The sequence below is a fragment of the Pelophylax lessonae genome (genome assembly GCF_965119305.1).
Source record: "Pelophylax lessonae genome assembly, chromosome: 5".
Lineage (NCBI taxonomy): Eukaryota > Metazoa > Chordata > Amphibia > Anura > Ranidae > Pelophylax > Pelophylax lessonae.
This window is the reverse complement of record NC_138772.1, coordinates 510,203,314-510,230,115: the sequence shown is the minus strand read 5'-3', so window position 1 is coordinate 510,230,115 and position 26,802 is coordinate 510,203,314. Positions and strand designations below refer to the sequence as shown.

The 26,802-nt window shown below is 43.3% G+C and overlaps 1 protein-coding gene across 1 annotated transcript in view; it reads right to left on the bottom strand.

The window, feature by feature from the left end:
• TAF2 (TATA-box binding protein associated factor 2) overlaps positions 1 to 26,562 on the bottom strand; it is a 209,330-nt gene extending 182,768 nt beyond the window's left edge. The window contains exons 1-3 of the mRNA XM_082258212.1: positions 26,397 to 26,562; positions 22,063 to 22,117; positions 11,936 to 12,096 (exon numbers count right to left, since the gene is read on the bottom strand). Of these exons, the coding sequence (XP_082114338.1) occupies positions 11,936 to 12,096; positions 22,063 to 22,117; positions 26,397 to 26,449 (269 nt within the window). The 5' untranslated portion in view covers positions 26,450 to 26,562. The remainder of the gene's footprint in view (positions 1 to 11,935; positions 12,097 to 22,062; positions 22,118 to 26,396) is intronic.
• Between the last annotated feature and the right edge of the window lie 240 nt (positions 26,563 to 26,802).

Here is a 26,802-nt window from a genome sequence, read left to right as displayed (position 1 = left end):
CAAGGAGTGGTAGTCCACGTTCCTTGGACAGAACGGTTTCAAGGGTTTTATTCAAACCTGTTTACAATACCCAGGAAAGAGGGCAAAGTGCGTCCAATTCTGGACTTAAGAGCACTCAATTCTTTCGTCAACATAAGAAGATTCAGAATGGAGTCCATTCGCACGGTAGCAGCCTTCCTGCATCCAGGGGATGTCCTAGCGTCCATAGACATCAAGGACGCCTATCTTCACATTCCCATTTTCGCAGGACATCAGCGTTTTCTACGCTTTTCCGTAGAGGAGAACCACTATCAGTTTGTGGCGTTACCTTTCGGTCTCGCCACGGCTCCGCGGGTCTTCACAAAAGTGTTGGCCCCAATGTTGGCACTTCTGCGCCAAAAAGGTATATCGATTCTAGGTTACCTAGACGATCTTCTGCTTCATGCAGAGTCTCCTCAGACCTTGCTACAAAACATAGAAGTTACTATGATTTCTTTACAGGAATTCGGGTGGCTGGTGAACCAGCAAAAGTCCTTTCTGGTTCCCACCCAGAGGCTCGAATATCTGGGTCTAATTCTAGACACAGTCAGGACAAGAGTGTTTCTTCCGGTAGGGAAACTTCGAAAGATTCAATCAGCAGTCCAGTTGTTACTGTCCAACAGCTGGTCTTCCCTTCGGACTTGCATGAGGGTTCTGGGGTTGATGGTGGCTTCATTCGAAGCAGTCCCATTTGCCCAGTCCCATACCCGAATTCTTCAGCAAGAGATTCTCCTCAGATGGAATCGGAATCCGGAATCCCTGGACAATCAGATACGATTGAGCAAACAGACCAGAGAGTCTCTGGTTTGGTGGCTTCGGTCTCCAATGCTCAGCCAGGGAAAGTCATTTCTGCCAATATATTGGACGATAGTGACCACGGATGCCAGTCTATCCGGATGGGGAGGAATTCTCGGTCAATTATCTGTCCAGGGACTTTGGTCCCCGGAAGAATCCAGATTACCGATAAATGTATTGGAACTGAGAGCGATCAGACTTTGTCTGATTCACTGGACCGAGCAGCTCCAGGGCAGCCCGGTTCGGATCCAGTCGGACAATGCCACGGCCGTGGCTTATGTCAATCACCAGGGGGGCACCAAGAGTGTCCGAGCGGCCAAAGAAGTGGCTTGCATTCTTCGCTGGGCGGAACGATTTGTTCCAGCAATCTCTGCGGTGTTCATTCCGGGGGTGGAGAATTGGCAGGCAGATTATCTCAGCCGTCAGACCCTGGATCAGGGGGAATGGTCCCTCCATCCAGACGTTTTCCACCAGTTGTGCCTACGGTGGGGCACCCCGGATGTGGATCTGTTGGCATCACGATTCAACAGGAAAGTTCAGAGATTCGTGGCTCGCTCCCGCGATCCTCTAGCAGAAACCGCAGACGCACTGATCGCCCCGTGGGGGCAATACCAGCTAATATATGCCTTCCCTCCTCTCGCGTTACTGCCAAGACTTCTTCGCAGGGTAGAGGAGGAAGGAATCCCAGTAATCCTGGTAGCTCCGGACTGGCCTCGTCGAGCTTGGTACGCCGACATGGTCAGACTGGTGGCGGACGTCCCGTGGAGACTTCCTCTCAGAGAGGATCTACTGTCTCAGGGACCGATCTTCCATCCTGCTTTACGATCGCTGGCTTTAACGGCCTGGCTATTGAGACCCAGGTGCTGAAAGACAAAGGTTTGTCAGCTTCAGTTATTCCTACTCTAGTTGAAGCAAGGAAAGCGACTTCCAGAAAGATTTATCATCGCACATGGAAGTCCTACATTGCATGGTGTGAACCTTTGGGGTTCCGTCCTCGGTCTTATTCGATTAGTCGAATATTGGCTTTTCTGCAACAAGGGGTTGAGCAGAAACTGGCCTTGAGTACTATCAAGGGTCAGGTCTCAGCATTAGCCATCTTCTTTCAGAAGCCTTTGGCTACTCATTCCTTGGTGCGGAATTTCATCCAGGGGGTGCGACATCTGGCTCCGCCAGTGCGCGCGCCGTTACCCCCCTGGGATCTTAATTTAGTGTTGTCGGTTCTTCAGAAACCTCCCTTTGAAGATATTAGGGAGATTCCTCTACCCACGTTGTCCCAGAAGGTGGCCTTCTTGGTGGCTATTACTTCTGCACGCAGGGTGTCAGAACTGGCCGCATTATCTTGTCGTTCACCATATCTGGTGGTTCATAGAGATTAGGTGGTTCTTCGTCCGAATCCATCCTTCCTACCAAAAGTAGTTTCAGAATTTCATCTGAATGAAGAAATTGTATTACCTTCCCTGTGTCCTAAGCCCAGTCATCCTCGGGAATTTGCTTTGCACTCCTTGGATGTGGTCCGGGCGATCAGGGTATACTTGAAAACGACAGACTCGTTTCGCAAGACGGATTCACTTTTTGTGATCCCAGATGGACCCAAAAAGGGGTTGCCTGCATCTGCCGCGACCATTTCCAGATGGATCAGACAGACGATAGTGCAGGCTTATTCTATTAAGGGTCGGGAGCCCCCGTTCCCTGTTAAGGCGCACTCCACTCGGGCACTTAGTGCGTCATGGGCCTTTCGCCATCAGGCGTCAGTGGTCCAGGTGTGCAAGGCGGCTACCTGGTCGTCGGTGCATACCTTCTCCAAACATTATAAAATTGATGTAATGGCATCGTCTGATGCCTCATTTGGCCGCAAGGTTTTGCAGGCCGCAATTTGAGGAGACCAGTGGTCTACCTCGAGGGTTTTTTTTTTTTCCGTTGGAAAATTTTTCTTTAGTCTCATTCTTTGTTTATAATGAGCCTTTAAAACTTCTAGTTTGGCACCGGTTGGGCCTACTAGATTGGATTTGATTTTGTCAATCCCACCCCTCATTTGTGGCACTGCTTCTGGATGTCCCAGCTCTTGAGAATCAAGAAGACTACGTCTGTCAATGAGCGATAGAGAAAAATGGATTTTTGTAAGAACTTACCGTAAAATCCTTTTCTCTTAAGCTCATTGACAGACGTAGTACCCGCCCCTCTATCATTGAGTTGGGTTGGGTTAATTTCTCTGTACTGCTTTAAACAGAACTGATTCCCTGTAGCAGAGAGAGGGAGGATATACCCTCAGGGACTGCCCCCTAGGGTGGAGCCAGAACGTTTTTGTCATTCTGCCTAGTCCTACTCCTGCGGAGACAACATAACCCAGCTCTTGAGAATCAAGAAGACTACGTCTGTCAATGAGCTTAAGAGAAAAGGATTTTACGGTAAGTTCTTACAAAAATCCATTTTTTTCGAAAAAAAAATCAAAGTGTATTTCTGCACACAAAATTGCGTTTGAAAAACACTGCGCAAATACCGTGTGGGATAAAAAAAAATTGCAAAACACACCAATTGATTCTCTTGGGCCTCCTCTTTAAAAAAACACACACTATATATATATATATATATATATATATATATATATATATATATATATATATATATATATATATATATATATATATATATATATATATACACACACACACACACATATATATATATATATACTGTTTGGGGGTTCTAAGTAAAAACTACGATTGTTACATGTAAACAAAAAAGTGTCAGAAAAAGGCCTGGAGCTAAAGTGGATATACAGAGATAAATCGCACTATAAAGAAACAGATATTATTAAGCTGAGTGTTCATTTAGCCCCGGTTCACATTAGTGTGATCGCGGAGATCGCATGTAATTCGGCGCACACTGCTCCTAAATTACATGCGATCTCATGTGCGGTGCGAATTTCAGCTGGATTGCTTTTGCCACTTTGTATGGCTGAATTCGCACCGCATCCGTACTAAACTCGCACATGAGGCTTTTTTTTATCTGCAGCAGAATCGGATCGCATAGTGGTTCACACTAGTGCAATCCGATTCAGTGAGAACTTGCAGATCGCACTGCGATATGCGATCGCAACTAGGGGCGTCGTTAACTTTTAATTGACACCATCTGCGTATCGCATATGGCAGTGTGAACTGCCAGAGGTGCTGATGCGATGCGGGATCATGCTGCATATTCGCAGCGTTCCCGCATCGCACAATTTGTGAACCGGCACTGCTCCTAAAATCACATGCGATGTCTGTGAAGTGCGAGTTCAGCCATACAGTTTGTATGGCTGAATTCACACCGCAATCGCAGTGAACACGCACATGACCCTTTTTTTGGTCCGCAGCAGAATCAGATCGGATGGTGGTTCACACTAGTGCGATCCGATTCCTGTGTGAACTGTCAGATTGCACTGCGATATGCGATCTGATCTGAGGGTGTCATTAACTTTGAATTGACACCCCCAGTGTATCGCATATGGCAGTGTGAAATGCCTGTGTTGTGGATGCGATGCGGGAACACGCAGTATTTTTGCAGTGTTCCCGTATTTCAATAGTGTGAACCGGCACTAAGCGAAGATCATTCCTATAAAAGAACATTAGCAGATGGCAGACAAAAGTAAAGTTGGGTTTTTTTTTGCCACTTTAATTTGCCAAACAATATTTTCTTACGTCTATTGTTTCATTATAAGATGAGTGCAGGCAGTACACATTTTCTGTTCCCAGCTGCATCATCCCAAAATTATCACAAATATTTTGCAAATATGTAATATTTTCAGCGGAGAAGACCGTCACTGTTTATGAAAAGAAAGTTCCAAGTCTAGCGAGCAGGATCTTATGTCTATGGGTGGCTTTACATCATCTGTAATCAGTGTTTTCTTTAGTCCAATGTTCTTTGCTCAGTATCTGGCTCCCTACAAACTTTCCAAGCATCAGGGTCCGCCAACACTTTATGCCAGCACTGTAATTATTTAAAAAAATTAGAACACCGATAGTATGGGCACTGACACAGCTTTAGTGTGCTGTAACTGGCAGGAACACATGGTCTTGGCCCCGTCACTGTACCCTCAATCCTTCTATAAATGGAGGGATTATTGATGGAAGTGTTTTGGTAAATTTGTTATGGAACCCGGAGGGCTGGTGAAAATCCAATAAAGTGAGCACATTATAAATTACTTCTCAGAAAAAAAAAGGTCACACTCATTAAATATAAATTTTAATTTTATGGGTTTAAAGGGGAACAGTCATGTTAATAAAATAATCTTAGTTATTATATGAACAGACATGCAATCAGAGTTTAGTCTTACAAGCAGACAGATTTATTTTTTTCTTCTACTATGCTTTCAGATTGGGGACATTAAAGCAGAGCTTAAACCAAACGTTCTGCTTTAGGCCTCCTTCCCCTGCTACTCTTTCACAAATGGCTGTTTTTTTTTTGGGGGGGGGGGGTGCAGATGCCTAGTTTAGTGGACCGTGAGGGAGTTCTGTCCCTACCCTCCCCTCCCCACAGTCTTCTCCGACACGTCACAGGTCCCAGAAGATAGAGGAACCATTCACGGTGCACAGTTCGGCTCGCGCATGCGCAGTGGCCACGTGGACAGTCAGGGCTAGTACATTCCACAATGGCTAGCCTCTGATCTGTCCCGGTTCGCACTTACCTTTTAGAAGAAATACTCACTTATAAAATTTCTTCCACAGCGTTTCCATCTCTCTTGTGGGCAGCTGAAGCCGGCGCGATCCTCTTCTGCGTCTTCTTCTCCCAGAATGCGCCTGCACCGGCCCCTCTCGTCACTTCCGGTGCAGCGCCGCATTCCTAAACAGCTTCTGGGCATGTCCAGAAGCTGTTTAGCAGGGGAATGCGGCGTCGCCCGGAAGTGACGAGCGGGGCCGGTGCCGTCGCATTGATTCCAGGGAGCGATGACGTTCAGCTCCCAGGAATCATCGCGAGACAGGAAGTGACAGCGGAGCCGCGGCACTGAGGGAGGAAGTACCCTGAGGTGAGTATTTACGATCTTCAATTACAAGGTGTGTTTTTTTAAAAAAAAAAAACCTAACTATCCAATTCCTTTTCAGGCGATGCAGAACTAGCGGACGGGCACAAAAAAAAAAAATATCGATTTTGTGCCCGGAACTCCGCTTTAAGCTGCAAGCTGTCATAGCCAGGTCCCCCACAGACCGAAGACTGGTGGAACAAAAGGCTCGGGTGAGAACAGCGCTGTATCCTGGGACAGGCGAGTGTCTGTTTATTAAAAGTCAGCAGCTACAGTTTTTGTAGATGAATTATTTTTTTTAAATTAGACTGGAGCTCCTCTTTAGGCTCCTTTCACACTTGTATGACCTGAAAGTCGCACGACTTTGCTGTGCCTTGAAGCAGTGCCTGTGTAATCTTGAGGTCTATGGACCTGAAGTCAGAACAAAGTAGTGCAGGGACTACTTTAAAGTCGCATAGATATTATTGGTCATCATTGGAAATCATGGGGAATGACTGGTCTTGCGACTTTGCAGGACAAGTCGCACAAGTGTGAAAGGGGCCTAAAAAATATTTAGGAATAACGAAGCCTCATGTGTCAGGAGGCTAGGGGATGGAAGCTGCAAATGTGTCTGCAGCACAGTGGCTAATTGATTAGCACTTCTGCCTAGCAGCAATAGGATCATTGGTTTGAATCCCAACCACAGCACTACCTGCCTGGAGTTTCATGTTCTCCCTGTGTGGGTTTCCTGCAGGTACTCCGGTTTCCTCCCACACTCCAAAGACATGCTGGTAGGTTAATTGGTTCATGTCTAAATTGGCCCTAGCATGTATGATTGGGAGATAGGGACCTTAGAGTGTAATATATATATATATATATATATATATATATATATATATATATATATATATATATATATATATATATATATATATATATATATATATATTACACTCTAAGGTCCCTATCGCTGCATGGATTCTGAAAAAGATGAGAATCACAATTTTTTTGCTTAGAGTAAAGATCACGATTCTCGGATTATCATCTTCTTTCACATTATACAAAAAAAATTAGGCTAACTTTACTGTTTACTGTATTTTTCAGAAAAAAATTGCGTTAGAAAGACCGCTACACAAATACAGTGTGACATTAAATATTGCAACAACCAAATTTTAATTCTCTAGGGTCTCTGCTGAAAAAAAACAAAATTATGTTATATATATATATCTATAACTCTATCTATATATATATATATATATATATATATATATATATATATATATATTTATATTGTTTGGGGGTTCTAAGTAATTTTCTAGCAAAAAAATTGTTACATGTAAAAAAAAAAAATGCCAGAAAAAGGCCTGGAGCTAAAGTGGATATACAAAGAGAAAATACTGATTTAACTTGTAAGCAACAGGTGTCAGAAAAAGGCTTAGTCTTTAAACCACTTCAACCCCCGGATGGTTTTACCACCTTCCTGATCAGACAATTTTTTGCAATACGGCATTGCGTTGCTTTAACTGACAATTGCGCGGTATTGCGACGCTGTACCCAAATAAAACGTATGTCTTTTTCCCACAAATCGAGCTTTCTTTTGGTGGTATTTGATCACCGATGTGGTTATTTTTTTTCGTGCTATAAACAGAGCGACCATTTCTGAAAAAATAAAAATTAAAAAAAAAAAACAAACAGAATATATTTTTTTGCTTTAAAAACATATCCAATAAGAAAAATGTAAAAAAAAAAAAAAAAAAAAATCTAAGTTTTTTTTTATCAGTTTAGGCCAATATGTATTCTGCTACATGTTCGTGGTAAAAAAAATTAATGGTGGCGATCAGCGATTTTTTGCGGGACTGTGACATTGTAGTGGACAAATCTGACACTTTTGGGAACCAGTGACACCAATATACTGATCACTGCTGAAAAAAAAAAAAAAAAAAAAAAAAAAAAAGACCTGTCACTGTATAAATGACACTGGCAGGGGCGATGAAAGGGTTAAGTGTGCTCCTAGGGAATGATTTCAAACTGTTAGGGGGGGGGATGGATGCAATTAATTACATAAAATCCCACTCTGCCTCTCCTCGGAACAATCGGCTGGTCCCGTTGGCCATCGCGGCTGCTGTACCCGCTGTGTCCAATCACAGCTCGGCCACGCAAGTAGTATATATGAGGCAGGCAGTTCGGAAGTGATTAAACTGAGCTCATTTAGGCTCCTTTCACACTGTCCGCCTCCGTTGGCGGACTCCGTGCTGCTCAGCGGGTTATCGATGCGCCGATCTCCGCTGAGCAGGCAGGTGACAGCTCCCTCTCCGCTCTGTGTGGGGAGGTGTCAGAGCCCTGCAGCCCTCCATGGGGGAATCGGATGAGAGCGGACCACCTGTCTGCTCTCATCCGATCACATCCCCTGGACGGATGGAAAATAGGGTTTCCATCCGTCTGGATTCGGATAGGATCCGAATCGGAGAGCAGCGAGTGTCAGCGGACATCCGCTGCCCCATAGGGATGAATGGAGGATCAGATCCGCCTAGAAAACGGATAGGCGGATCTGATCGGATCGTTCATGTGAAAGGGGCCAACAGACCAAATTTCATTTCTTTGATCTAAAAGAACCAAATGATACATTGTTTGTAGTTATCTCTCAGCACTGAGCAATGTTGATAAACATTTGCCGGCTTTATTTTTTTGACAGCTGTGAGTGAGCAGAGAGCAGCTCTTCACTGTATTAATCATGGAAATGCTGGATTAAGACCGTAAGGAGGGGGGGGTTTGAACAGAGAGCGTGATTTTTTTAACAATTAACCACTTAAGCCCCGGAAGATTTTACCCCCTTCCTGACCAAGGGGTATGTTGCGATTCGGCACTGCGTGACTTTAACGGACAATTGCGCGGTCGTAAGACGCTGTACCTAAACGAATTTGACGTCATTTTTTTCCTACAAACAGAGCTTTCTTTTGGTGGTATTTGATCACCTGTGCGATTTTTTGATCATGCACTATAAACAAAAAAAGTGTCAATTTTGCAAAAATAGCAATATTTTTCACATTTTTTTTATATGAAAAATTCCCCAAAAAAAAAAAAATGTAAAAATTAAAATTTAACATTTTCGGCCAATTTGTTTTATGCTACATATGTTTGGGGGAAAAAAAAAAAAAATAAAAAAATCGCAAAAAGCGTATTTTGATTGGTTTGCGCAAAAGTTATCGCGTTTACTAACAAAGGGAAAGATTGATGTCATTTTTGTTGTTTTTTTTTTTTAACGCGTAATGGCGGCGATCTGCGATTTTTTTTTTTGCGGTACTTCGACATTGCGGCGGACAGATCGGACCCCTGACTGACATTTTTGACACTTTTGGGGTTACCAGTAACATTTCTACAGTAATCAGTGCTATACATATGCACTGTTACTGTAAAATGACACTGGTAGTGAAGGGGTTAACTTTTTTGAGAGGGAGGGGCTGTGTGTGTCCCTAGGGGCGTGATTCTAACTGTGATTGGCTGTGGCTTGGGCTGTAGGAACAATGATCAACGGTCCTACATAGTAGAACCGTGTGATCATTGTTTCTACACAGGGGAGAATGACAGGCGGCTTGTTTACATCAGCCGCCTGACTTTCTCCCTCTGCAGCGGCGATTGCAGAGTGACCGGCGGACATCGGGTCCGCCGGTCACACGGGGGAGGGGGGGGGTCTGTGACCACACGTGAGTGCGCCTCCAGCGGCGTGCGCTCGCTCCCTAGACCCTCACAGGCTAGCGACGTAGATCTACGTCACTTTGCCTGTGAGGGGCTGACTGCCGACGTAAATAGTCGTGCGACAGTCGGCAAGTGGTTAATCATGCAGCTCTACTAAAGAGCTGTCATACATTTTCATAAACTACAGAACAATTCCCCTTTTGTTATAAAGAGAAGGAGAAGAGAAGGGGTTGTTTGGTTAGAACATTTTCTGTCCTGTACATTCTAACACACTTCCACGCATTCTGACCCAAGGTCACAACGATGCTCCTCCATAAATAGTACAATAAGTGAGCATTGCCACTCTAGGACAGGATGAGCGTTACTGGCAGGATAACCAGGTGAAAATAAAGAACAAAATTATGAAAAAAAACGCAGCCACCAATTCTAAAGACTGGGAAGCTGCTGTATACAGTATTGCATTTCAGTTATTGGTTTAGGTGCAGTTGAAAGAGGATCTTCAGGCAAGAAATCAAACTTCCTCTCATCTACTTCCTTGTCCCGCCTCACACATTTGCAGACAACTTCCTGTTTGTCATGGTAAACATTTTTTTTCTCTTTGTGCAGCCTGACACCTTAGGACTCCTCGCCTAGGTGAGGATGACATAGTATTGGAACCCTCCCTTCTTCCATCGCAGGCTGTGTTGTTTTATTTAAATCCAAGTATCTGAGGCACTTATTACATTATAGATCAATGCACATATTTGCCAACACACCACGAATCATCAAGTATCGTCCAAAGCTTTTACTGAAAATCCCTCACATCACAAAGGACCACTTGCAACATTTTGAAGCCGCACAAGATCATCACATGCCTGATGAAGGGGTCCTGTGCAGCTCCGAAACGTTGCACTTGGTCCTTTGTGATGTGCACTGTGGCCAAGTAGTTAGCACTTCCATCTAGCAGCATTAAGGTTATTGCTTTGCATCCCAAACAAGAAACTAACTTTCTAGAGTTTTTGCATGTCCTCCCTGTGCCTGCGTGGGTTTCCTCCAAATACTTCTGTTTCCTCCCACACACCAAGGACAACTGGCTTCTGTCTAAATTGGCCTTGATATCCGTATGTATCAATGTGAGTTAGAGACTCTAGACTGTAAACTCCTTGAGAGCTAGGACTGACATGAATGTACATTACCAAAAGTATTGGGACACCTGCCTCTACATGCACATGAAGTTTAATGGCATCCCAGTCTTACTCCGTAGGGTTCAATATTGAGTTGGCCCACCCTTTGCAGGTATAACAGCTTCAACTCTTCTGGGAATTCTGTCCACAAGGTTTAGGAGTGTGTCTATGGGAATGTTTGACCATTCTTCCAAAAGTGCATTTGCGAGGTCAGGCACTGATGTGGAATGAGAAGGCCTGGCACATAGTCTGCGCTCTAAATTATCCAAAAGGTGTTGTATCAAGTTGGGGACAAGTTTCTGTGCAGGCCAGTCAAATGCCTCCACCCTAAACTCACTCATCCATGTATTTATGGACCTTGCTTTGTGCACTGGTCATTTTGTGGGGGGGGGGGGGGGTTATGGTGTGGGGTTGTTTTTCAGGGGTTGGGCTTGGGCCCCTTAGTTCCAGTGAAGGGAACTCTTAAGGTGTCAGCATACCAAGACATTTTGGACAATTTCATGCTCCTAACTTTGTGGGAACAGTTTGGGGATGGCCCCTTCCTGTTCAAACATGACTGCGCACCAGTGCACAAAGCAGGGTCCATAAAGACACGGATGAGTGAGTTTGGGGTGGAGGAATTTGACTGGCCTGCACAGAGTCCTGACCTCAAACCGATAGAACACCTTTGGGATGAATTAGAGTGGAGACTGTGAGCCAGGACTTCTCTCCAACATCAGTGCCTGACCTCACAAATGCGCTTCTGGAAGAATGGTCAAACGTTCCCATAGACACACTCCTAAACCTTGTGGACAGCCTTCCCAGAGAAGTTGAAGCTGTTATAGCTGCAAAGGGTAGGCCAACTCAATACTGAACCCTACGGACTAAGACTGGGATGCCATTAAAGTTCATGTGCGTGTAAAGGCAGACGTCCCAATACTTTTGGTAATACAGTGTATATGCGTGAAGCGTTGCGTAAATGAACAGTGCTATAGAAGTACCTGTAATAAAAAAATATTAAAAACTTTGTAAAATACTTGATGATTCGTGGTATGCCGGCATATAGGTGTATTGATTGGAGGTCTCCAGCTGGTAGCTGCCTCAGCACCAACTACTTCTGAGCCCAATCTAGGAATGTGTGAAATGGAAATATTGACAATGACTTATTTTTTACTGTATTTATCTTTGCATAGGTAAGGGGAACTTCTAGTTAAGTTTTCTGATGCCACTTTGAATGGTCCAATCTTCCTTGCACAGTAAAGCCAACCAAGCAGCAGTCAGATGAATGAGAAGAGAAAATTGTAGAACTCACTGTTTGGACTCATGGTGACAGACTTCCAGCGTGGGGTCGTTGTATATGAACGCTGCCTCCAGCTCATTCACTTTCACTCTGTATATTCTACACTGTTTACTGTTCAGCTTGATTCTGTTCAGATTGGCCACTGTGGGGAATATCGTTAAATCCACATATCCCTGAGGAAAGACACACAAGCAATTATCAACATTTACTGCAAAAAAACAAAATAAAATATGTCATTTAGTGCTGGTTCACACTGGTGCGATGCAGGAACCCTGCAAATCCACTGCGGGTTCCCGCATCACACCAGACTGGCAGGCAGTTTACACTGCCATATGCAAACTGCTGGGAGTGTCAATATAAAGTTAATGACGCCCTCAGGTTAGTTCGCATACCGGTTAGTTGGTTAGTTCAGACAGGAATCAGATTGTATAGGTGTGAACATCTATGCCATCAGATTCTTGTGCGGACCAAAAAAAGGGTCCTGTGCGACTTTCGCATCACACAGACATCGCATCTGATTTGCACAGCAGTGTGGTGCAAATCACATGTGATGTCGGACATTGCATATGTGTGAATCGGCCCTGACTATGTCCACTGCAGGCTTTGATAACTTATGCCAAACACACACCCCCCCCCCATCAGCTCATACATGATAACTGAGGCAAGGCCAAGATGTAAGAGGTGATCAGATGCTACTGGAATTTAAAGTGTCATAAAACCCACATCATAAAAAAAAAACTATCAATAAATGGTGTATTACATGCTGTTCATACTCAGTCACTATGAGATTCTTTTTCTGTATTCTGCAAAAAAAACTGGTTGATCCTGCTAAATACAAACAAAATGGAATTGGGTGACTGACAAAAGGTACACCTATTGCCAACCAAAACCACCACATCCCCAATATGAACATATAACAACAAAATACGGTGTTCGACGGACTGGAGGACCAGCCATGGAACCACCAAGGTGATGGGACTTTAAAGGTGTATGGTTGTGGCACAGACAGAAGAACAAAGAATTAGGTTAAAAATATATTTTATTGGTTACCATAGTAATTAAAAGGGTACGAGAACCGTATCCAACAGTTCATTAACAAAAAATAATTCATAAAACGAGAGTTACAGTTGATACAAATATGAATACTACGTTCGTGTGAACCGAGGAGATGCAGGGGGTCACCGGGGTCCTACATGTTTCGCCATTTCAATGGCTTCGTCAGGGACCAAGTGACTTGTGACCTCTCGCAATAGCTCAACACATAATTAGCAAAAGCAGAGCAACTGTGAACTGCATTACTGGTCGTGCGTGCAAGGCGGTACCGGAACCTCCCCAGGTCCTGGGTGGACGCGAGGTAATGAGTGCCTTAGTAGGCCAAACCAATGCTGGACCGGGCCAGGACAGAACAGTCGGCTATTGTACCAGATACAGCAAAGCAGGATAAAAAATTCCAGCCTCAGCAAGCCGAATCAAAATTGCAACCGTCCCGCGCACTGGTAATGATGACCTGATCTAGGTCACCACTTTGCACGCACGACCAGTAATGCAGTTCACAGTTGCTCTGCTTTTGCTAATTATGTGTTGAGCTATTGCGAGAGGTCACAAGTCACTTGGTCCCTGACGAAGCCATTGAAATGGCGAAACACGTAGGACCCCGGTGACCCCCTGCATCTCCTCGGTTCACACGAACGTAGTATTCATATTTGTATCAACTGTAACTCTCGTTTTATGAATTATTTTTTGTTAATGAACTGTAGGATACGGTTCTCGTACCCTTTTAATTACTATGGTAACCAATAAAATATATTTTTAACCTAATTCTTTGTTGTTCTGTCTGTGCCACAACCATACACCTTTAAAGTCCCATCACCTTGGTGGTTCCATGGCTGGTTCTCCAGTCCATCGAACACCGTATTTTGTTGTTATATGGTTGATCCTGCTGTTCTCTATCTCACCCTTCTGCCCATGTCCCCAATTCAGCTAGGGATTATGTAGAGCAGTGATGGCAGCTCTGTACATGATCAGTTTTCAGTGAGTTTCAATGCTAAGCATTTCCTTCCTATTACATCTGAGCAGCCCATGTGTCTATAGAGTCACATGTTGGTGTATACACAGTTTTTAATGACAACCCTCTCCCTCCCCCATGCCCACTAACCAGCTAACACACAATGGGGGGGCAGAATATTACATGTAGATTAATGGGGGCTTCGCTTCCTTATTATAAAACACAGACTGGATGGGTGTGACACAGCCTGTGACTGGCAGAAATCTGCCCACGCCATGTTATTTTCACAAAATAATCAAGATTTTATTTCAAATATATATATATATTTGTATGACAATTTAGGTATATTAATATGAATCATTTATTTTTACTCTGTATTACAAAGGCTGTTTTTTTTTTTTTAACATGTGACCAGCAGCAGAGGACTAGAGGCTCCTCCTGGCTGGGAAAGATCTGAGTCATGTGACAGCTGTATATCGATTAGGAAAAAAGTACATAGATTTTTTTTTTTTTAATAATTACAGTGCCACCATCCACATACAGAAATAGAAGGGACAATTTAAATTAAAGTGTGTTTTGTTTAGTATCACTTTAAGGCTCCGTTCACATGTAGGCGTTTTGGGGCGTTTTTGGGGAGTTTTTCTGCTCTAGGATCAGCTCTCAAAACGCCCAACAAGACAAATCCTATTCATTTCAATGGCCCCTGTTCACATCTGAGCGTTTTGAAGCTGTGCGCAAAACGCCCAACGCTCAAAAAAGTACATGAGCTTCTTTTTGGGCAGATTACAGGCGTTTTCCATTGGTCTCTATTCAATCTAAAAATGCCTGCACAAAAAACGCCTGTAAATCGCGGTAAAAATCGCAGTTAAAATACGCGCGAAAACGCTACGCTCAGGTGTGAATGTAGCCTAAGGAAGAGATCAATTCAGGATTAAATTAATCAGTAAAGGGACATCAGAAGTTGGTAGGTGGGGGCATGAGTACACAGGAAAAAAAGAGCTTTATCCCCACTACAGCCCCACACACTACAAACATTACAAATTAACTTAAAGCGGAGTTCCGGGCTAAAAAAAATTTTAAGCAAAAAAATTACCCCGGGACAGTCAGGGCTAGTGCATTTAAGCAACGATAGCCTCTGAACTGTCCCCTGTTTCACTTACCTGTAAGAAGAAATACTTACCTTGAAAATGTTTTGTCCAGCGCTGCCATCTCAGGTGTGGGCAGCTGAAGCCGGAGCGTCCTCTTCGTGTCCTCTCAGTGACGTCGGAGTCCCAGAATGCCCCCACTCGTCACTTCCGGTGCAGGTGCATCATCCCTGAACAGCTTCTGCTCATGCCCAGAAGCTGTTCAGCAGGGAATGACGCGCCTGCACTGGAAGTGACCCTGCTGCAGGCGCATTGACTCCTGGGATCAATGACGCTCATCTCCCAGGAGTCAATGCAAGGAGGAAGTGACGTCAGGGACCGCGGCCGCAGAAGAAGAGGAAGGTAGGTAAGTATATTTTCATTAAAAATAAGGTAAGTGAAACAAAAAAAAAGGTTTTAATTATCCAATACTTTTTCAGGTTCATCTAAGCTAGCGGGCATGCAAAAATAGTTTTTAGGGTGGAACTCCGCTTTAAGTGTATGCCAGGCTAAACCCTGCTGGGTTTTAACCGTAATGCAATTTCCCTTCACTTTCTTTACGGACAACTTTTGAGAAAGAAGGTGAGAAGAATTCTCCAACAGATTGAAAAGAAAATAAATGAAGAGGGGACCCCCCCTTGAAATGCGTCAGCCATACAAGTCTAAGAGGCCACTTCCCAAGTTCTAAACAATTATTGCTTATCCTGTTGAGCTTGTGATATGCAGTGGTTTGGAAGTATACATATTAATACTTCAATGAAAAGGTCATGCACAAGGCTGGTGCACCCTTTTCTTTTGACTTTTCAGATATGCATTTATGCCTGTTGCATATTTTCTCTCTCCTCCTGTCTGGTGAAACCAGCCGCCAACAACCAGGACAGAAAGCGAAAGTAAATCCCTCTAACAGAAGCCCAGACAGTATGAAGATTGTCACAGTGGTTCTAACCCTTCCATACTTATTAAAAGTCAGCAGCTACAAAAAGTGTAGCTGCTGACCTTTAGGCCATTTTCATACTTGTGCAACTTGTCATGCGACTTTGGACTGCAATGTCAAATGACAAGTCGTACTCCATGATTTCCAATGAGTACCGTTGATATCTGTGCAACTTCAAGTCACAACGACTTCAAAAGTAGTCCCTGCACTACTTTGGTCTGATTTTAATGCGTTTTGAGGTCCATAGGCATTGCTTCAAGTCCAGTCAAAATCGGTGTAAAATGGTGGTGAAAAAATTGTGGTAAAATCGCACAACTTTTAGGTCACATAGTTACATAGTTAGTGAGGTTGAAAAAAAAGACATCAGTCCATCCAGTTCAACCTATGATGTGTGTGTGTGTTTGCTTTTAACCGTACATTGTATACCCCTGTATGTTGTGGTCTTTAAGGTGCCCATCTAATAGTTTTTTGAAACTATCGATGCTCCCTGCTGATACGACTGCTTGTGGAAGAGAATTCCACATCCTTACCGCTCTTACAGTGAAGAACCCCTTACGCACTTTAAGGTTAAACCGCCTTTCCTCAAGTTTTAGTGAGTGGCCACGTGTCTTATTGTATCTCCTTTCTCTGAATAGTTTGTTCCTTATGCTAGGGTCGCCAGTACAGTATTTGTACATTGATATCATATCCCCCCTCAATCGTCTCTTCTCCAGAGAGAATAGGTTCAGTGCTTGTAGTCTTTCCTCATAGCTGATGTCCTCCATTCCCCTAATTATTTTTGTTGCCCTTCTCTGGACTTTCTCCAGTTCCAGCACATCCTTCCTGAGGACCGGTGCCCAGAACTGGACAGCATACTCCAGATGTGGCCGGACCAGAGTCTTGTAGAGTGGAAGAATAATCTCTTTATTTCTGGAGTGAATCCCCTTTTTTATACAACCCAGTATTCTGTTGGCTTTGCTTGCGGCGGCTTGGCATTGCATGCCACTGCCAAGCCTGTTGTCTACCAGTACCCCCAAGTCCTTTTCCATCCTAGACTCACTCAGAGGTTCCCCCCCTAGTGAGTAGCTTGCTTTCTGGTTTCTGGCCCCCAAGTGCATTACTTTACATTTTTCAACATTAAATCTCATCTGCCATGTAGTTGCCCACCCCGTTATTTTGTTCAGGTCTGCTTGCAAGATTTCCACATCCTGCATAGAAGATATTGGCATGCCTAATTTAGTATCATCTGCAAATACTGAGATTGTACTAGATATCCCCTCCTCTAGATCATTTATGAATAAATTAAACAGGATTGGTCCCAGGACAGAACCCTGGGGGACCCCACTTTCCACACCCGCCCAATCCGAGTACTCCCCATTAATCACCACCCTCTGTACTCTCCCCTGGAGCCAGTTCTCTATCCAGGTACTCACCTTATGGTCCATACCTACCTTCCTTAGTTTGTACAGTAATCGTTTGTGGGGAACGGTGTCAAAGGCCTTTGCAAAGTCCAGATACACCACATCCACAGGCTTACCTTTATCTAAGTGGCAGCTCACTTCATCGTAGAAGGTTAATAGATTGGTTTGGCACGAACGATTTTTCATGAATCCATGCTGATTACTACTTATAATACCGTTTTCATTACTAAAGTCTTGTATGTGGTCCCTTATCATCCCCTCCAAAATTTTGCAGACTACAGAGGTTAGGCTGACCGGCCTATAGTTACCCGGGATATATCTCGGCCCCTTATTAAATATTGGTACCACGTTGGCTTTTTTCCAATCAGCTGGCACCATACCCGTCTGTAAACTATCCTTAAAGATCAAGAATAATGGTCTGGCAATCACCTGGCTGAGCTCATTAAGAACCCTTGGGTGCAAGCCATCCGGTCCCGGGGATTTATTTATGTTAAGTTTCTCTAGTTTAGCTCTAAGTCTATCCTCTGTTAGCCATGGCGGCACTTCCTGAGGTGTAGTATTTAGTTCGGCCTTACAAGCTGGGTTCGTGTAGCCCCCCGATTCCTTTGTGAAGACTGAAGAAAAGAAATTATTTAACACTTCCGCCTTTTCTCTGTCCTCTGTGGCCATTTTTCCTTTATCATCTTTTATGGGGCCAATGTGCTCTGGCCTCGCTTTCCTACTGTTTATATACTTAAAGAACTTCTTGGGGTTCTTTTTACTCTCCTCCGCTATATGTCTCTCGTGTTCTATTTTAGCCGCCCTGATTTCGTCTTTACATTTCTTATTACACTCTTTGTAGTGCTTAAATGCTGCCAATGACCCCTCAGTCTTGTATTTTTTGAAGGCCTTTTCTATAGCTCTAATATACATTTTTATGTTGGAGTTTAGCCACCCAGGGTTTAGTTTTGCTCTTTTAAATTTATTTCCCTGTGGAATGCACTGGCCCACCCCCTTCTTAAATAAGTGTGAAAGGGGCCTTAATAAACACTCACCTGTCCCACGATCCAGCGATGCGACCGTCCGAAGCCTTGGTTCTCTCCCTCGGCTCTCCCCGGTGCCAGCATCACTAGTGTGGGCACCCGGCCGTGGCAGCTTGCGGCTTCCCCCTTGGTTACGCACTATGCATGCTCGAGTCATGCTGCGCGTCCTGAATGGCCGGGCAATCTTCTTGGACCTGTGACGTGTCCCAGAAGATTGCAAGGAGAGAGGGGGAGCGGAGAACTTCCACTCGAACCCCCTACCCGGCCCGAGCGGAAGTGGGAGCAGGTACCTGTCAAAACTAGTGGTCTTCCCCAAAAAATTACATGCCAAATGTGGCATGTCAGGGGGTCTTAAAGCAGCAGTTCCACTTTTGAGTGGAACTCAGCTTTAATATTTGACTCAACACCTACAATTACTACAACCCTTAACACTTAAACCCAAGAACAAAAATTTTATATTTTGCAGCTTACTAATTTTATACGTGTTGTCTGCATTCTTTTTTTTTTGCCTTTTTTACCCCTTTATTTTCACCTGATGATCCTACCAATACCACACTTACTGCCAGTTACCAAAGCCGTCTTCACCTCGGTGAACTACAGAACACCATTTCTGCAGGGGTTGATTCTGTAGCCCAAACACGCTTCCTATCCTTGAGTGACAACACTGCTCCTCCATAGATGCAGTACAGTGATTGACTGATGTGACGCTAAGACAAGAAGTGTGTTACTGGCAGAGACCATAAAGCAGCCATCACATCTAAGATTTAACAAAGGAAAATCAAAGGAAAGTCTAAATTAGTCTCATCCCTTCCGATCCATTGACAACCGCCACCATCTGATAAAAACAGATAGATGGGGGATCTATTCCCCATCTGTCTGGCGGATCGGATGGCCGTAGGATAGAAATGGGCAGACGGTCCGTTTCCATCCAATTACCCCATAGAGGAGAGTAGGATGTGTCCTTGTCCACTCTGCATATGAGACAGATCCCCCACTGAGCTGGCGGATCCACTTTATGGAACCCGCCCATGTAAAAGGGCTCTTACTACTGTATGTGGATCTGTGTAGCAGAGTGAAGTGGCAGGAAGAGGGAGGCCTGGGGGCAGCGCCTCCCCCTGAAAAATGCCGCCCAAGGCCAACGGCTTATTTGCCTCGTGGTAGATACGTGCGTGGTGCAATCACTGTTTATGTACCTGTGCGTTATTGGCTTTGTATGCATGTATGGGGGCACTTTAAAAAGGTTCTTATCATATATTTTCCTTTTTTTTTTTTTTTTACATTGTCTCTTTCATTTTTTTTTTTTATTGTATTGCTATCACAAGGGATGAACAACATTGTAATAAGCCAGTATGATCGCTTAATATAAAAGTGCATTGGCATAAGCAGGAAAAAGAAAAGGGCATACTGGAATGGATGCCGGTAGCTTCAAGCATCAACCCAGTATAATCACTTCAAAGTTACAACGTACAGGTACATTCACAGAGGCTGAAGTGGTTACATTTTTGGTGGGTTAAGAGTTACTTTACATTCTTGCAGTGCTTTGGGGACGAAAAGAGCGATGGTCTGTGGCAGCATTGACCAATCAGAATAGCTCTTATCCGCCCCAGAAGCTCTACAGAAAGAGGGAGAAGAGTGGAGATTGCAAATCACCAGCCTGCTACATGAACTGCATGGGCACTGACAGCTCATTAAACATGGAGGTAAATACAGTAGGTTCTGGGGAGGGTGTGTGGTGTTAGTTTACTTCTTTATTGTTTCTGAAAAGGTGAGCTTACACTTAAAGATAGACTTTGGCCGGCCATACATGGAGCGAATTCCTTTCCTGCAACCACAGGTTGCAGGAAAGTAACTCGCTCGATTCCCCCATCAACACAGACAGTGTTCATGGTGGAATGCCTCCTGTTGGGCCTCTGTCTTCTCCCGGCAGGAGCGGGGGAAGCTGTCCCTGTTGGGAGAAGACAGCGATAATTGCTAGCAGCCGCTAGCGATAATTGCAGGCAAAACCCAGCATGCTGGTTGTACCCAAATTGATAAACATGCATACACGGTTCAAAACTCAGCAAGAATTCGAACCACGTATGGCCTGCGTTTAACCTAAATTTAACTACATATAACTCTAAACTTACACAAACATATTTATGTGAAAGTGATTAGGAGCTCGCTTACACCAGATGCAATCAAATGCATTTTTAAACTTCATATGAATGCATATGCAAATAAAATGAATATCATTTTTTTTTTTGCATGTAAACAAACCTGGAGCGCATGTGAACACAATTCAAATCTCATGTAAAAGCAACAAAAACGATTCCTAAAAAACACTTGTGGAACTGCACACATTTGAAATGACTCCCCAACTTCCACCACACATGCATTGCAGCACAACACAGAGCACTATACCCCACTACCGTACGTTGTAATTTGCTGCGATGGAAAGGGGGGTATGTCTGATTTTTTTGCCCTGGCGAGTTGGCTGCCCATTCAAATAGGGATCTGTAAGGCTCCATTCACATTAGGCGTTTTAGGAACTCAGGCAGAATCGCTGTGATCCTGCCAACAAATCGCACTACAATCACAAAATGCATGCTCTAGTGACGTTTATTTTTAATCGCACCTAATAAGTGGTGCCGTTCTGCCACAACAAATCGTAATGCGCGAAGCTTGTTGCCCAAAAAGGAGCAGGAGCTTCTTTTGGGCAACAAGCTTCGTGCACTGGGGCAAAAGTGCACCACGTTAGGTGTCATTGAAAACGAAACATGTGTTTTGCGATTTGAGATCGCAGACAGAATCACAGCAATTCTGCCTGAGAACCCAAAACGCCAAGTATGAACGGAGCATTAAGCCTCGTACACACGATCAGATTATCGAACGATCTGTTGTCCGTTTTTTGTAGCATGCTAGTCTGATGTGGAAAGTGAAGAGGTTATTTTCATACGAATTTTCCCGTACGACAGAATTCTACTTCAGAAGGGATGTCATGTGTTGGATTGTTTTCTATGTGTTCTTTCGTCTCTGAGCATGCCTAGTCTTGCTCTTAAGATTTTTTTCCATCAAAATCTGTACTAATGAGATGAAAATTGGACGTGTGTTGACGGACGACAAAAATTTTATAGCCTGCACATAAGGATTTTGTCGGCTGAAAAGTCGGAGTCGGCTGTCGAAAGCACCATACTAACAATCTGAAAATCGGCAGATCGGTCGTCGGATGAAATTTCCCTTCAGATTTTCTTATAGTGTGTACCGGCCTTTACACAACACACCAGAGCAATCAGGAGTGAAGGGACCTAAAAAATTTTGTGCCCAGATATTTTTTTTACATTTAAAGTGGAACTAAACCCTCCTATCATTTTCAACCAAGAAAGCTGCCATACTGGCCTCTGTTTGATCTTCTACTGCCATGGTGCTGCACATGTGATCAGTTATGACTCCAGACATTTGATGGTTTGACAGTTTGTCAAGAGCGCAAGCAAATGTGACAGTTACATTCCTAGGAAGGTAACTGTTCTTTGAAACTGTTAAATTGGTGGGTTTAGTTCTTCTTTTAATCTAAGGACTCAGTATTTTTAGGTTTATGAGGGGAAATGTTTCAAACACCACCCTCCAGTCTGTGCAGAACATTTCACAGTAACAACAGACACAAGAAGAACTACTTACTATGACAGATTTCCTCTGAAAATTGATATTGCTGATGCAGACTACCTGGTGAGTCGTATAGAGAGAAAGAGAAACAAAATTATTCACACATTACAATGACATGACCTGAATAGTAATGGAGATGGCAGCTATAAGGAAGAGCAGTCAGCTACAGACAGGATGGTGGGAGTGCAACAGAATACACTGCTAAAAAAAATTAAAGAAACACTTTTTAATCAGAGTAAAGCATCAAGTCAATTAAACTCCTGGAATATTGATCTGGTCAGGTAAGTAGCAGAGGGGGCTGTTAATCAGTTTCAGCTGCTTTGGCGTTAATTAAATAAAAAACAGGGGTACTAGATGGGCAACAATGAGACGACCTCCAAAACAGAATGGTTTTACAGGTGAAGGCCACAGAAATTGTTTTCCCTACTCATCTTTTTTGATGGTTTTTCACTAGTTTTGCATTTGGCTAGGATCAGTGTCACTACTGGTAGCATGAGGCTATACCTGGACCCTATAGAGCAGTTATGTCCAAACTATGGCCCTCCAGCTGTTCAGGAACTACAATTCCCATCATGCCTAGTTATGTGTGTGAATGTCAGAGATTTACAATGCCTCATGGGAATTGTAGTTCCTGAACAGCTGGAGTGCCATCGTTTGGACAATACTGCTACAGAGGTTGCACAGGCCGTACAAATCCTCGAGGATGGCACATCAATACGTGCCATTGCCAGGTTCTTTGTCTCCCACCACAGTCTCAAGAGCATAACAGCAATGACTAGCCTCCCATCAATGAAAGGAGATGAGAATTGCTGATTAATTGTAATTATTCTTGCAGAAGTGGCGATTCACTTTCCTTGAAAAAGGCATTGATTGAATCGCTGAAACGCGTTGGAATCCCCGGTGTTACTTTGGCATCCACAGCAACCCTGCATCATGGATGACAGTGAGCAACATCTGGAATCCCCACCTTCTTCACTTTTTCCAACCACTGGGTTCTCACATGGTTTTTATGAACACTTTGATATAGATGTATGTGATTTGTCACTAGGATGACATGTTCCATGGATTTGAAGATTTCAATAATAATCTTGTTTTTTGGAACCTTTTGTATTGAATAAAATCTACGCGTTTCAAAAATCCTTCTTGAAACGAGAGGGATGTAGTATACAGATATGAGGGCTCTATATACAGAGAGGGATGTAGCATACACAGTATACAGATATGAGGGCTCTATATACAGAGAGGGATGCAGTATACACAGTATACAGATATGAGGGCTCTATATACAGAGAGGGATGCAGTATACAGATATGAGGGCTCTATATACAGAGGAATGTAGTATACACAGTATACAGATATGAGGTCTCTATATACAGAGAGGAATGTAGTATACACAGTATACAGATATGAGAGCTCTATATACAGAGAGGAATGTAGTATACACAGTATACAGGTAGAGGATGCTCTATATACAGAGAGGGATGTAGTATACAGATATGAGGGCTCTATATACAGAGAGGGATGTAGTATACAGATATGAGGGCTCTATATACAGAGAGGGATGTAGTATACACAGTATACAGATATGAGGGCTCTATATACAGAGAGGATGCAGTATACAGATATAAGGGCTCTATATACAGAGAGGGATGTAGTATACACAGTATACAGATATGAGGGCTCTATATACAGAGAGGGATGCAGTATACAGATATAAGGGCTCTATATACAGAGAGGGATGTAGTATACACAGTATACAGATATGAGGGCTCTATATATAGAGAGGGATGTAGTATACACAGTATACAGATATGAGGGCTCTATATACAGAGAGGGATGTAGTATACACAGTATACAGATATGAGGGCTCTATATACAGAGAGGGATGTAGTATACACAGTATACAGATATGAGGGCTCTATATACAGAGAGGGGTGTAATATACACAGTATACAGATATGAGGGCTCTATATACAGAGAGGGATGTAGTATACACAGTATACAGATATGAGGGCTCTATATACAGAGAGGGATGTAATATACACAGTATACAGGTAGAAGAGGCTCTATATACAGAGAGGGATGTAGTATACAACACAGTATACAGATATGAGAGCTCTATATACAGGGAGGGATGTAGTATACAGATATGAGCGCTCTATATACAGAGGAATGTAGTATACACACAGTATACAGATATTAGGGCTCTATATACAGGGAGGGATGTAGTATACACAGTATACAGATAGAAGAGGCTCTATATACAGGAAGGGATGTAATATACACAGTATACAGATATGAGGGCTCTATATACAGAGAGGGATGTAGTATACACAGTATACAGATATGAGGGCTCTATATACAGAGGAATGTAGTATACAGATATGAGGTCTCTATATACAGAGAGGGATGTAGTATACATGGAAGTATATAGAGAACACTTGTATACAGGGAGGTATATAGAGAACACTTGTATACAGGGAGGTATATAGAGAACACTTGTATACAGGGAAGTACAGGCATACCCCACTTTTAAGTACACAATGGGACCAGAGCATGTATGTAAAACGAAAATGTACTTAAAGTGAAGCAATACTTTTTTTCATTTCTCAATGCATGTAAATACACTAGCTCCATAGGAAATCTTGGTCAGCTTGACATTGCATTGCTCCCAAACCATGTTGACAAGGACACCAAGCTTGGGGAGCATGTTAAGGGGATCCAGGACTATGACATAGTAGATTACCTAGGCAAGCTGGCCAGCCACAAACATGATATGTTGTAGTCCTGGGTCCCCTCTCGGTGCTCCCTAAGTTTGGTATCCCTGTCACTTATGGTTTGGGAGCAGTGCCATGTCAAGCTGACCAAGATTTCCTATAGACGCCAATGTTAAAAACCGGGAGTAGTGTCATGCCAAGCTGAACAAGCTGTGTCCTTACTCGCGAGTGTACTTAAAGTGAGTGTACTTAAAGCGGGGTATGCCTGTATATAGAGAACACTTGTATACAGGGAGGTATATAGAGAACACTTGTATACAGGGAAGTATATAGAGAACACTTGTATACAGGGGAGTATACAGAGAACACTTGTATACAGGGAGGTATATAGAGAACACTTGTATACAGGGAAGTATATAGAGAACACTTGTATACAGGGAAGTATATAGAGAACACTTGTATACAGGGAAGTATATAGAGAACACTTGTATACAGGGATGTATATAGAGAACACTTGTATACAGGGATGTATATAGAGAACACTTGTATACAGGGAAGTATATAGAGAACACTTGTATACAGGGAAGTATATAGAGAACACTTGTATACAGGGAAGTATATAGAGAACACTTGTATACAGGGAGGTATATAGAGAACACTTGTATACAGGGAGGTATATAGAGAACACTTGTATACAGGGAAGTATATAGAGAACACTTGTATACAGGGGAGTATACAGAGAACACTTGTATACAGGGAAGTATATAGAGAACACTTATATACAGGGAGGTATATAGAGAACACTTGTATACAGGGAAGTATATAGAGAACACTTGTATACAGGGAAGTATATAGAGAACACTTGTATACAGGGGAGTATACAGAGAACACTTGTATACATGGAAGTATATAGAGAACACTTATATACAGGGAGGTATATAGAGAACACTTGTATACAGGGAAGTATACAGAGAACACTTGTATACAGGGGAGTATACAGAGAACACTTGTATACAGGGGAGTATACAGAGAACACTTGTATACAGGGGAGTATACAGAGAACACTTGTATACAGGGAAGTATATAGAGAACACTTGTATACAGGGAAGTATATAGAGAACACTTGTATACAGGGAAGTATATATAGAACACTTGTATACAGGGAAGTATATAGAGAACACTTGTATACAGGGAAGTATATAGAGAACACTTGTATACAGGGAAGTATATAGAGAACACTTGTATACAGGGAAGTATATAGAGAACACTTGTATACAGGGAAGTATATAGAGAACACTTGTATACAGGGAAGTATATAGAGAACACTTGTATACAGGGAAGTATATAGAGAACACTTGTATACAGGGAAGTATATAGAGAACACTTGTATACAGGGAAGTATATAGAGAACACTTGTATACAGGGAAGTATATAGAGAACACTTGTATACAGGGAAGTATATAGAGAACACTTGTATACAGGGAAGTATATAGAGAACACTTGTATACAGGGAAGTATATAGAGAACACTTGTATACAGGGAAGTATATAGAGAACACTTGTATACAGGGAAGTATATAGAGAACACTTGTATACAGGGATGTATATAGAGAACACTTATAGGGATACTTATAGTTTGTATGGCCGGGGGCTCTCGAAGCCTTTGTCTCCCTTCTTCCTGTTCATGGTGACAGTGTCCCCCGCTCCGCGGTCTGGCCCCGTTGCTATGGAGACAAGGGACACTCAGCTCCCTGTCCCGCGCTCCCTCTCTAAGCCAGCCATGAGCAGCAGCCACAGCACTTCCGCTTCCGCAGCGCGGAAATCTCGCGAGATGTCCGTGACTCCTGCTCGGATTCCATCTTTGAATTGGGAAAACAGCGCCAACCAATCCCATTCAATGCTGGCACGTTTATCTGTGCAGGATGACAGATCCGGTGTACTGCCGAAAGTTTCAACCTGCCGAAAACTCCAACCAGTTTTCGGCAGGTTGAAACTTTCGGCAGTACACCGGCTGGAATCTAATAGTATGGGAGCTGTCA